This window comes from Chenopodium album, chromosome 21, assembly GCF_948465745.1.
Source record: "Chenopodium album chromosome 21, dcCheAlbu1.1, whole genome shotgun sequence".
Lineage (NCBI taxonomy): Eukaryota > Viridiplantae > Streptophyta > Magnoliopsida > Caryophyllales > Amaranthaceae > Chenopodium > Chenopodium album.
Window position 1 is genome coordinate 9,146,867 of NC_137854.1, and position 13,182 is coordinate 9,160,048.

Sequence of the window (13,182 nt, forward strand, 5' to 3'; positions counted from 1 at the left end):
CTAGTTTACGTGTGTTTGTTGTGCAGGAAATCCTCGATCCGTCATCACTTGGACCGAGCCCAGTCTTCACCACCTTATTGGACCTTCGGCAAGGTCCCATTGTTTTTACCCGAAACAATTTGGCGCCGTCTGTGGGGAAGACTTACAAAAAATCTTTAAGCCAATTTCAATCGTTCTACCTCAATCTTAGTTCCAATGGCTAAGAATCGCAAGAACAAAAAAACGACGGTGCTTCTCCTCTGAGAAAGCGCCGAAAATCATTAGGAGGGGGTCCCTCGGAACGCCCCACTTCTAGCCTATCTCCTCCTCGGGATAGGAGCCCCTCCGCGGGACCCGACTCTCATGAGGAGCCTAGGGAGAGATCCGAATCTCCTATCATCCAGTCCAATCATCCGCCAAGCCCGCCTCGGTCAAATGAGGACAACTGGTCCAGTCAAAGGACTCAATCTCATGCCCGGAGCCAATCCCGGAGCATTCGCACTTACTCTCGCTCTCAGCCGAGGACGCCCTTGACAGGGCCCAACTCGGAGGAGGTAGCGAGAGCCTTAGCGGTCCTCATGGAAGCTATGAAGGCCCAGAACATGCCACCTCCACACGATCGAACCCCTCCGCAAACCAGAAATCAGCGGAGGAGCGTCGGCCAGGAGGGGGGAAACTCTCCTCCTTCAAGGAGCTTGGCGAATGGGAAGAGGATACTTGGAGAACCGAGAGGGAGAGAAACAGGAACTCTCACTTCTTCAGGGATTCCTCCACTCAGCTCACCACGAGCCGAACCCATAAAAGCAGCAGTTCTGCCTCTCGGCCAGAAACTGCTCGCCGAAGCGTTCACGACCGGCTCGGCGATAGGGAACGGAGCGTGCACAATCGCCTCTCCTACCCTGCAGCCGAGGCCTAGACCTCCCAGCCCGGGACGAAAACCACTTCTACCTCTCTGAGAGGGCGGAGCGCGGTCCCTTCGGCTGGGAATAAGGGCAAAGCCGTGATGCTGCCCTCTAGTTCTCCATTCGAGCAATGGATATTGGAGTCCCATGTGCCGACGGTCAAAATCCCGTCGCACATTACTTATGATGGAACTTCGGATCCGAAGGACCATATTGCCTCGTACGAGGCTCATATGCATCTTTGCCCCAGGTCCGAAGCAACTTGGTGCAAATATTTTCCAACCACTCTCAAGGGGGTCGCGCAAGCGTGGATCTCCAAGGGAGTTAAAGAAGGCTCAATTACTGGGTGGGACGATCTGTCCTCCAAGTTTAAGAGCAAGTTTTCCACGGCAAATCGCCGAGAGAAGACTACCGCAGAGCTCATGGGCCTGCAGCAAGGTGAGGCCGAGAGCCTCCGAGACTATCTGACTCGCTTCAACAACGAGTCATCCAGCATTTCTCAGCTGGATCAAGGGCTGGCAGTTTTCGCCCTTCAGCACGGTCTCAGAACTGGGCCGTTCACCGACTTCATGGTCATGAATTCACCTCAGACCTTGGAGGCGGCATTGAATGCCTCGGATAAGTTCATCCGAGCTGAGGAGTGGAACAAAGCAAAAACCCAACCTCAATCTGGGGGAGGGAAACAAAAACAAGCACCCTCGTCTGAAGGCCAAGGCCAGAAGGCAAAGGGAAAGGCGAAAGCCTCGGAACAATCTTCGGCCAACGAGTCGAAGAAGGAAAAATCTGCTCCTTTCGCGGGCAGATACGAATCTTACACTCCGCTCTCCCTTCCGCGCGCTAAGATCTACAGTATGACGAAGGAGGAGCAGAGTTACAGAAAGCCGAGACCGCTCCCAGAGTGGTATCAGCGCAAGAATAAAAATCAGCGGTGTGAGTTCCATGAATCACCGGGACACAACACTGAAGAATGTATCTAGCTGAAGGACCAAATCGAGGATATGGTCCGGAAAGGGTACTTGAAAAAATATATCGCGGATCACCGCGAGAAAAAAGAAGCTGAAAAGCTTGAGAAAGACTCTTGGCAAGAAATTGACTTCCCCCGAAAGAACAGCAAAACTGCGGAAGGAAAATTCCCTCCAATCCATGTTATCTCGGGAGGAGCATGCTCTCGGAGGGAGCACAAACGTCACCTCAGGGCTCTGACCCATCAGGTGAATCATGCTGATATACAGCCACCCCAGTCACCGGTGCCGAACATGACGTTCACAGCCGCTGACTGCCGGGGGGTGACGTACCCTCACGAAGACCCGTTGGTGATCATCGCCACGGTGGCCAACCACGACGTCAGCAAAGTCTTAATTGACGGTGGTAGCGGGGCAAATATTTTGTTCCGAAAGGCCTACAATCAAATCAAGCTGAAGCCCAAGCACCTCACGCCGGTATCCTACCCAGTATCCGGATTCAATGGGGCTTCAACTTATCCTGATGGGAAGGTTCTACTTCCTGTCACCATCGGCTGCGACGAAGCAGCTAGGAATGTCATGACCGAATTTTTGGTCATTGATGCTCCTTTAGTGTACAGCGTGATTTTGGGGAGACCCATAATTCACGAAATCCAAGGGGTTGTCTCAACTTACCATCAGCTGATGATATACGTTTCAGACGCCGGCTTCCCCGAAAGGATCCAGGGCCGCAAAAAGGAAGCCCGAAGGTGCAACTACCTCAAGCCATCCACTAGTCGCCCAGAGGACGATGATGAGGATGAGGAGGAGAAAGAAAAAGAAAAAGAGCCGAGCACGAAGAAGCCGAAAGGCCTAAGTGCTTCGGCGTAAGGTTCTGTACCCAAAGAAAAAGGGTCAGAAAAAGAGAAGGCAAGCTCTTCAGCTGAGCCGAAAGACTCAGGGAGCCAGCCGAAGAAAAAGAAGTCTGGGATGCCTGCTGATATAGACAGCAGGCCAGATTGTGAAGAGTCCAGTCCATCAGCAATGGACATGGACCAGCAGACTGAAACAGTCGAGTTGACCGAAGGAGATGCTGAGAAATGTGTAACAATCGGGATGGACCTTGATCCGAACACCCGTTGTGAACTTATTCAACTCCTTCGGGACAACAGAGATGTGTTTGCTTTCTCAACAGCTGATATGCCTGGGATAAGTCCAGACCTCATCTCCCATAGGCTTAACGTCGACCCAACGTGTCGGCCAGTTAAGCAAAAGAAGCGGAATTACTCCGCAAATAAGAACCGAGACATCGCAGCCGAGGTCAAAAAATTTTTGGACGCAGGTTTCATCGAGCCTTGTTAATATCCAGAATGGCTGGCAAATGTGGTGATGGTTCAGAAGGCCAATGGTACCTGGAGAATGTGCGTTGACTTCACGGACCTAAATAAGGCTTGTCCGAAGGATTTCTATCCCTTGCCGAGAATCAATCAGCTAGTCGACTCGACGAGCGGCCACGCCTTGCTTAGTTTCATGGACGCATTCTCGGGGTATCATCAGATCTTCATGCACCCCGACGACCGAGCAAAGACGGCATTCGTCACGAACGCCGGGGTGTACGATTACAAAATGATGCCCTTCAGATTGAAAAATGCGGGGGCAACATATCAAAGGCTGGTGGATCAGGTTTTTGCCGATCAAAAAGGCCGAAACATGGAAGTCTATGTTGACGATTCAATCGTCAAAAGCAAGAAATCTGAAGACCATGTTAAGGACCTGGCTGAAACCTTCGCCACCTTAAGAAAACATCAAATGAAGCTGAATCCGAAGAAGTGTGTCTTCGGCGTGAAGTCAGGGAAATTCCTTGGATTCATGGTCAGCAAGAGGGGGATTGATGCCAATCCCTCCAAAGTCAAAGCAGCTCTAAATCTTCCTGAGCCGAAAACAAAAAGGGACGTTCAGCGGCTCACCGGAAGAATGGCAGCCCTCTCGAGGTTCATTTCAAGAGCTTCGGATAAGGGGTTACCCTTCTTCAAAGCCCTGAAACTTCCAAAAACAAAAGAGCTCATTTGGGAAGAAAAGCAAAGAATAGCCTTCAAGCAGCTTCGGGAGCATCTAGCTCAGCTCCCAACTCTGGCTAGTCCAGTGGAGGGAGAAACTTTGTATCTGTACGTGGCTGTTAGCCCAGCTACCATCAGTGCGGTGCTGCTGAGGGAAGAAAATAAAGTTCAGCAACCGATCTACTTCGTCAGCCACACTCTGACGGATGCCGAGACTCGCTACCCTCTGCTTGAGAAAATTGCCTTTGCAGTAGTGGTAGATGCTCGAAAGTTGAGGCCCTATTTTGATTGCCATCAGATAGTGGTTTTCACTGATCAGCCGCTGGAAAAAGTTCTCGGCAAAGTGGAAAAATCCGGTAGGCTGGCCAAGTGGGCTTTCGAGCTCACTGAGTTCAGCATCAGCTACCAGCCGAGAGCAGCCATCAAGGCTCAGGCTCTAGTGGACTTCTTGGCCGAATGCTCGTACCAAGAAACGCTAGACGATGAAAAGAAAATCTGGACCGTATTTACGGATGGATCCTCCACCGTAAATGGTTCGGGGGCAGGGGTAGTGATAACCTCTCCCGAAGGCAAATCCTTTGAGTATGCACTAAAATTTTCTTTCAAGGCTTCGAATAACGAAGCTGAGTAAGAGGCAGCAATTGCAGGCCTAGAATTGTGCATCTCTCTGGAAGCCGAGCATGTCTGTCTCAAAACAGACTCTCAGCTGGTGGCATATCAGATCAGTGGCAGCTACGAGGCCAAAGAGCCCTCCATGATAGCTTATCTTGCCAAGATCAAGTCAGTTATTGCCAAGCTGAGAACTTTTGAAATACAGCTGATCCCTAGGGGTCAGAATGCACAAGCCGACGCACTTTCCAAACTTGCCAGTTCAACTCTCACTGAGCTGAACAGATCTGTATACGTGGAAGTGCGCCGAGAAAGAAGTGTCGACGAAGCACTTGAAGTGTGCTGCGCCGACCCAGAGCCCAGCTGGATGGACCCCATCATAGCTCTTAAGCTTCAGGGAGAAATCCCCGAAGACAAAATTTTGGCCTCCAAGCTGAAGAGAATTAGCTCAAGGTTCATCGTCTTCAGAGGAGAGCTTCTGAAAAAATCCTTCTCAGCCCCATTGCTGAAATGCGTGGGACCAACAGATGCGGATTACATTCTTCGAGAGATTCACCTCGGCATCTGTGGGAACCACATCAGGGGAAGGACCCTAGCCCATAAGGCATTGAGGGCCGGATATTACTGGCCCACCATGATCTCAGACGCTAAGGAGCTGGTCAGAAAGTGCGAGAAATGTCAAAAATTCGCACCAGTCATCCATCAACCAGCTAGAGACCTTCAGCCGATCCTTAATCCGCTTCCATTTGCCCAGTGGGGGCTGGATATTTTGGGACCCTTCCCAGATGCACCTTACCAAAAAAGATGGTTAATAGTCGGCATCGACTATTTCAGCAAATGGATTGAGGCTGAAGCAGCCTCGAATATCACAGAGCAAACTGTCAGGAAATTTATCTGGCAGAATATTATTACTCGCTTTGGTATTCCGAGGGTTTTTGTCTTTGATCATGGAAGGCAATTTGATAATCTACCGCTGAGGCGGTACACAGATCAATTTGGCATCAAACTGGCATATTCAGCAGTGTGTCATCCACAAAGTAACGGCCAAGCCGAAGCTGCAAATAAACAGATCCTCAACGCCTTTAAGAAAAGGGTTGAAGACCAAAAGTCCAAGTGGATAGAGGAACTCCCAGGAACCCTCTGGTCACTTCGGACAACTGAAAAAGAGGCAACGGGCTATTCACCTTTTGAGCTGGTGTATGGTGCCGAAGCCGTTCTTCCAGTGGAAATCGGTTCTGAAAGTTTAAGAGTGCACCACTTCTCAGCTGAGAACGAGCAACTTATGAAGGAATCCCTCGACTTCCTTGATGAAGTAAGAGACTCAGCCCGAGATAGAATGGCTGCCTACAAGCAGAGAATCAGCAAGTTTTACAACCGAAGGGTCCATGCAAGGCCTCTCAAAATTGGAGACCTTGTCCTTCGGAATGCTGCTGCAGTTCAGAAAGGCCGAATCCATGGGAAACTCTCAGCTGCATGGGAGGGACCCTACAAAATTTATGATGAGCTTCAGCCAGGGACATACAGACTTCGTCAGTTAGATGGAACTGAGCTGAAAAATCACTGGAATGCTGATGTGCTTAAGAAATATCATGTGTAAACCCTTTGAGGCATAACAATCTTTGTAAGTACATTTTGAGTTATTAATGAAAGGCTTCAGAGCCACCATTCCTATTATTTTTGCAACTTTTTATTCTTTTAAGTTTTCTTCATTCTATCTACTCTTTAAGGGTTTTCATTCAGCCTCGTCTGAAACCTTCGCCTTTGGGTAACTGGGTTTCAGATTGCTGACAAACTTGTCTTTTTAAAGAACTCTGGTCTTTCAGCTGAAGTTAAACTTCAGTAAGACTTGTTCTCCAAAGACATGAGTCCATGGACAAGTCTGGGATATTGCCTTAGCTGAGCCTCGTATCCCAGAGAGCCATTATTTGAAACATTGCCTTCAGTTGGCCCTGTGTTTCAGATATCCATTTTTAAAGATAGAAAGAAAACCAAGGATAACGGCAACTATTAGAAAATTTTTATTCAGCTTCGTCTGAAACCTTCGCCTTCGGGTAACTGGGTTTCAGATTGCTGACAAACTTGTCTTTTTAAAGAACTTTGGTCTTTCAGCTGAAGTTAAACTTCAGTAAGACTTAATCACCAAAGACATGAATCTGTGGACAAGTCTGGGATATTGCCTCAACTAAGCCTTGTATCCCAGAAAGCTATGATCTGAAACATTGCCTTCAGTTGGCCTTGTGTTTTAGATATCCATTTTTAAAGATAGACAGAAACCCAATTCAGTAATCCAAAGACCCGAGTCTTCAGATTACTGAAGGGGGCAAGAAGCACTATCAGTGCAAGTTTATCTTCGGCAGAAGTCTTCGAGCTGAAAGCTTTGTACTTAGCAAATTTTTGATGAAAAAGTAAAGCATTCAAAATAAGGCAAAGTAATTGAAGACAAATGCATCAGATAAAGTTCAAATGCTCAAAAAACGAGCTACAAAGTTCAGACTGTTCAAAGGACATAATGAAATATCGGCAGCCGCCCACAAGCGGAAAATACAGCTGCCGAAGTACAATACAAAAACAAATAAAGCAGTTTGTACATCAAGGCAAGCTGAAGCAAAAAACAAGGCAAAAAATTTCAGAAGCGGCAAGTCTAAAGTTGAGCGCATGATGAACCGCAAGATTCTGAAGACGACTGCCCGAGTTCCTATGCTTCAGCCCGAGGATCAGACTGATCAGCAATGCTGGCTTCAGCTCCAGCAGCAGATGAAGCAGGCCGTGCACCCTGCTGAGCTTCCCTCTCTAGCTGTTCAGCTTCGAGTTCCCTCCTCTCTTCTTCTTCCTCAGCTTCTTCAGCTGCAAGAATCTCAGCTTCGGCTTGAGTAGGGAACTTCATATGGGGATCTTCTGGATCTTGGACCCACTCAGCACATTGGGACCAGTCCAGATTCGGCTCAGCATGGAGACAAAGTCTTCGGCATACTCTGAACCCGTTCTTGAATCCCATTTCATACTCTTCTTGAGTATAAATGCGGGTCTTGAGCAGGGCTTTAGCATCTGCTAGCTTCTTCTGTACCTCCTCCAAGCTTTTCTTGGATTGATTTAGCTCTTCAGTGAGCTTGGAAGAGGCACCCTTCTGCTTGTTCAGCTCTTGCTGAACCTCTGAAGCTTCAGTCTTCAATTGAGTCAGCTCGTCACTTTTGACCCTAAGCTGATCCTCAGCCTCTCGAAGCTTGGCTCTCTCAGCTTCGGCAGCAGCAGCAGCAACTCTGAGAGTTGGACGTTTTGGGCTTGGAGCTGTTCTTCAGCAGCCATCCTACTGGCTTCTAAAGCTTCCAATTTCTGTTGCACCTTAGCCTGTGCAGCAGCTCCATCCCTGATTCGGCTTTCAATGGCAGCCTTGAATTTGGTAACGTCCACTCCCATGTGGTCTCAGAGAAAGTTCTCCCCTTCTATTAGCGGGGGGAAAACCTCCTTCTCCATAGCAGCACAGAAGGTCTGGAGGGCTTCAGCAGCTTTCTTTTCGTATTCCTCTCCCTCCTTTTGTTTTTCTTCAGCTGCTGCCTGCTTCAGCTGAGCAAGCTTCAGCTCTTCAAGAGCCACCTTCTTGGCATGCTCAGCATCGTCTACCCTATCTTGTAGGGTGTCTATCAGCTCTACAGTGAGAGTCTGATTGTGCACAAACTGAAAGCAGAGGCACAACTCAGTTAAAAAAAATAAATAAATAAACACAATAACTTTGAGCTGAAGAGCTGAATAGAAAAATAGAAGCAAGTGTAAGGATTTACCTGCATCATCAGCAGTTGATTCGTCCTTACAGGGTCTGGGACAGATTTGCTGGATTCACCCATCCCAGCAGTGGCCTTCAGCGACCAGACCCTTACCCTGTCCACTTCGGACATTCCAGCAAAATTCCCGAAGTAGGCTTCTGCACCTTCTCGGTTCTGGCCCCATATGATGTCCCAGATATGATCTGGAATTGGAATTCGGGAGGCCGAGAACCCCATCTCTCCAGAGTGCAACGTCTGGAAGGAGGGGAAGGAAGACTCAGGAGCTTCCTGAACCCTTTGAGGTTCAGCTTCTTCTTCTTCAGCAGTCTTCTCTTCCTTCTCAGCAGAGTCGATGATGATGACCTCTGCTTCCTCTTCGGGGTTGAGGACGAAAGCCTCAACCTCCCTAGCAATATCAGCCGAGAAACCCTCAGCAGCGGGCTTCTCAGCACTTTCAGCATTGTGCCCTTCGGCACTATCTACAACCCCCTCAGCTGGGACCCCTCCCTTGGGATCGGGAGTCTTTTGGTCCACCTCCATCTCAGGAGGTGGGGAAGGGGTCTTCGGCGGATATTGTGGTAGTGGTGGGGGAACCCTCAGCAATTCTCCGCCTTCCTCGGGCTCCCTGATGCTAATGCCGACTGACCTCGGCCCCGTTTGGAAGTCGTGAGGGCCGATGATGGCCATCCGTCTCCTCCTTTTCCGAAGGGGCTGTTCGTCCATATCCGACTCTTCGGAGTCTTCCCGGATTTGATCTTCGGGACGAACATGAGCTTTTCCTTCTCTCTGTTTTTTGCTCCCTTCAGACTGCAAAAAACAGGGGGGGCAAGAAGAGTGTGATTAAAAAAAAAAACGAAAAGAAATTTCATAGCTAAAAAGTTAAGTGTAACTCACCGAGGTCTCCAGCAAAGCCTCGTCTTCTTCTTCAGCAGCTCTGGAGGACCCTTCTCCTCCTTCCAAAGCTTCAGCAGCTCGTGCAACCTCTTCGGCAGTACGAGCAGCTTCAAGTTCTTCGTCCAGGAGCTGACTCCAAGGATCTCTCTTCTTCCACCAAGGCTTCTGCCGCAGATAGTGGTCTGAAGACTCAATTTGGGAGTGGGTATAGCTCAGATGGACAGGGCGATCTTTGGACGGAGTAATAGAAGGGGCTCGGTCCAAGATGGTCCTTGCTTGGTCAACGCCGAGGCGATTGTAGTTAACCTTGGCAGTGACCTCGTTCAGCACTGAACAAAGAAAATGAGCACGAGTTAGTTCAGCAACATCAAAGTGGCGAATAAAGTTTAAGTGCAAAAGCGAAAAAATAAAAATAAAGGGCTTCAGCCTCAGCCGAAATAGCTTACCATCTCTGAACTTTCGGCTGAGGCCGACAGCAGCAAGCATGTGCTCCTGAAAGTTGTAGTGGTTATCAGGAAGCCAAGTTGCTGGAATGGTCTTCCGACGACCTCTCCCAGCTGGGTTCTCAGCCTTCCCAAAAATGTTGGCCTGCTCAAGGTTACAATCACCTCGGCCATCGTTCTCTAAGGGACCCAGGCTGAGCATTTCTGGGTCAGGGTTGGAGAGGTATCTCGGCGCGCTGAAGACGTGAGGATGGTCAGGATCTGTGGGTGCCCTAACCCAAATCCATTGGCCTCTCCACTCTTTGTCCGAAGAGTCATTCGGCCACATTGTCAGATGTCCTGGCCGAGACTCGATTCTAAACCACCCAGGACCGTGATCCCCATGTCCACTCTGGATGTTCGGCACCAGCTTGTGGATCTTCTTAAAACAGTGCAAGTTGGGGTTATATCTCATGAACTTGCAGACCCAGAGATATGTCATCACCCTTCGGATGCTGACAGGAGTTAGCTGACACAAGGAGACCTTGTAATGTATCAGCAAGTCTCGAACGAATAAGTCCAATGGGAACCTCAGCCCATATTGAAGCTGTCTAGTGTACACCCCCACATACCCCGGGGGTGGGCGATGAATCTTGTCCGATGCGACAGGCATTCGGCACCAATACCCATCAGCTTCCATAATGCCGTAATGCAACTCAATTTGCTCAGCAAACCGACACGTTTCGGCGCGCTTTACCCACCAAGAGTAAGGGGTATTCTTTATCATGGCCGAGGCAACCTCAGGGTCCTCCCACTCCTGATACCCAGGGAGAACAGGCCAGAGACTGGCGGGAACTCCTTCGTCCCGACCAGAAACGCTGGGCCCCTCCGATCCTTCGGGAGGTGCCGATGATATTGGGACCGCCCTTATCCCCTCAGCAGGGTCAGGTCCCATTCTCTCTCCATTCCATGTTCCCGTCCCGTTCCTAGGGTCGGGAAGTTGCCTTGCCCTTCTTGGAGCACGGGCCCTTCCTCTAACTCCTCTCACCATTGTTGATTTTTTAAAGAAAAAAGTCGAAAAAGAGGGGGAAAGAGTTCAAATCGAAGAAAATCAAACTAAGTTCGAGATAAATTACCTTGTTCCGAAGCGGAATCTGCCGATCTACAACATGGTAGTGACGGATTTCAGTTTCCAGGTTCAATGCTCGGGGAATTGGCGAAGTTTTGATGCGGATTTTTGAGTTCTCTCGAGAATTTTGGGTTCGTGTTTGTGAAGAAGTGAGGAGAGATAGTGCGCCTCTTTAGTTTTATCTCCAGAAATGGAATTTGAGGGGCCGCGCTTTTAATTTCTTCTTAAATACCTCACTAAGTAACCGTTAAACACACGTCCCAATGATTAACTACCCATTATCCGTCCAACTTCCACAAATTATCCATCCATCAGCCGTTATCTCATTAATGGCGGTTTAAATTTAAATCTTTTGGATTAATTAAATCATTTACTTCCTTCCTTTTTCTGATTAATTAAACCCGACCCGTCATTCTTCCAAATCGGGTATGGGGGGCAAGTTGTTTGGGTCCAATTTAGTCCAATTGGGCCTAGTCAATAAATGATCCAATTAAAAGCCCAAGGTCAAGGTTCAACTCTCCAAATAATGCTAAAGTCAAGATCAGTCCACAAGGCAAGTCAATTGGGCCAAAGCCCATTCCTCCCATATGTGCAAAGGTATAAAAGCCATCAATATTACATTTGTACATTCATTCACATTCACAGAAAGCCTCAAGCAATTAATTCTCTTGCATAGCTTTCTCTCTCTACACATTGTACTAACTTTAGCATCGGAGGGGTCTTCCTCGGCAACACCCCCGAGGCTAGTTTACGTGTGTTTGCTGTGCAGGAAATCCTCGGTCCGTCATCACTTGGACCGAGCCCAGTCTTCACCACCTTATTGGACCTTCGGCAAGGTCCCATTGTTTTTACCCGAAACACTCGATATACATGAGCAGAACTAAAAATGAAACTAAAATAGGTCCATCAATTTACATGAGCAGAACTATAAATGAAACTAAAATAGGTCCATCGATTAACATGAGCAGAACTAAAAATGAAATTAAAATGGGTCCATCAATACAACTTGTTTTAGATCTTTCAACACAATCGATAAAATTTTTTTTAAAACTAGCTAACATACTAATTAAATAGGAGCGTATATAGAATATCTATCTTGTCAATGTTGTCATTTTATTGTATTAATTAAATTTAAAGAGAACTACAAAAGATGATGAAATGTTGATAAGATTTGATATCAAATTTAGGTATTATCTTGTGCAAATTCACTCGAATATTGTAATAATTAGTTGTCGATTCAAAGAGTACGTAGGTTTATAGCTAGCTAGCCAAAATTGGATTTAACTCAACATAAATAGTCATCTTTACTGTTATAGTGGCAATTTAAGAACTAATAATACGAGTAGGCGAATAGCAAGACAAATTATGATGAACGACCCAACAGTAGAAAATATACGAATCAAAGAACTATGTAATACATAACTATACAATATACATCATCCTAATTAATCTGAATTAAACAGTCCAATCAACTAGAACTACTACAAAAATAAAAGAACAAAAAAAATAAACTAATCAAACAACAGCATAATGCCTAAAAGACAGCTGAAGATCATGAATAGAAAGATTAGAACTAGCCTTAACAGCAAGCTCACACAAATCCTCAAGCGAAAACGGCTTATTTTCTTGAGCCTTAGACAACAGAAAATACAAACCAGGCCGAAGCTCTTCAGGTTCAGGCACATTCGTAGGGTACGCATCAATAGACATCGTATCGGAACTGCATAAGAAGCAACCGGGGTTACAAGACAGTATCTGTTCAGCACATATAGGCGGCTCGAACTCCTTCACTCGACCATCTAAATGAATTACTTTGATCACCTTTGCAGCCGGTCTCTTACCAGACTTTCTTCCGTAGTTTCTTTGAGACGAAGCACACCCACCCATTTTATCTTTTGAGAGAAAATATTATACGAAATTTGTAAGAATTTTTTCATGTAATAGTATGTATAGTAGCAGTAGTAATATATATTAAGGTGTTACAGAATGATCTGGAGAGTTGAATCTAAGGCCGGTAATTAAGGACGATTGATGATATGTGATTTAAGATTATATTAATGAAAGTGGAGTGGTTGCCTGTAAGATTGGAATCTACTCAATAACATTAAGCTGCATAATAATAATAATCATATAATTATATTGGTGTGTCTTCTTCCTTAGATTAATGTTGCACGATTTTGGTAGACATTGTCAGATATCTCAATTAGTGTGACTCAGCATATTTATAGGACGTTGTTTCCGGGTGGGTATTCGGGTTGACCCGACCCATTTTTGTTGAGTCTAATAAGAGCTAGATTTTAAAACAGAATTAAGACCTAGCTAAATTCACTCGAATATTGTAATAATTCACTCGAATATTGTAATAATTAGTTTCCCAAAAGTTGCACAAAAGGGACTAACGTTTGGCAAGTTGCAAAGAGGGTACTCAACCCACTATTGTAGGTTAACAATCAGATTGCAAAGGTCAATGACCGGTTAATTCCTATTTTCC

General features: G+C 46.8%; 1 protein-coding gene across 1 annotated transcript; it reads right to left on the minus strand.

Annotated features, from left to right (window-relative positions):
* Positions 1–12,206: 12,206 nt before the first annotated feature.
* LOC145600307 (uncharacterized) lies at positions 12,207–12,578 on the minus strand. The gene has a single exon (XM_081656224.1). The coding sequence runs from the start codon at positions 12,576–12,578 to the stop codon at positions 12,207–12,209; it is 372 nt and encodes a 123-aa protein (XP_081512350.1).
* Positions 12,579–13,182: the final 604 nt, after the last annotated feature.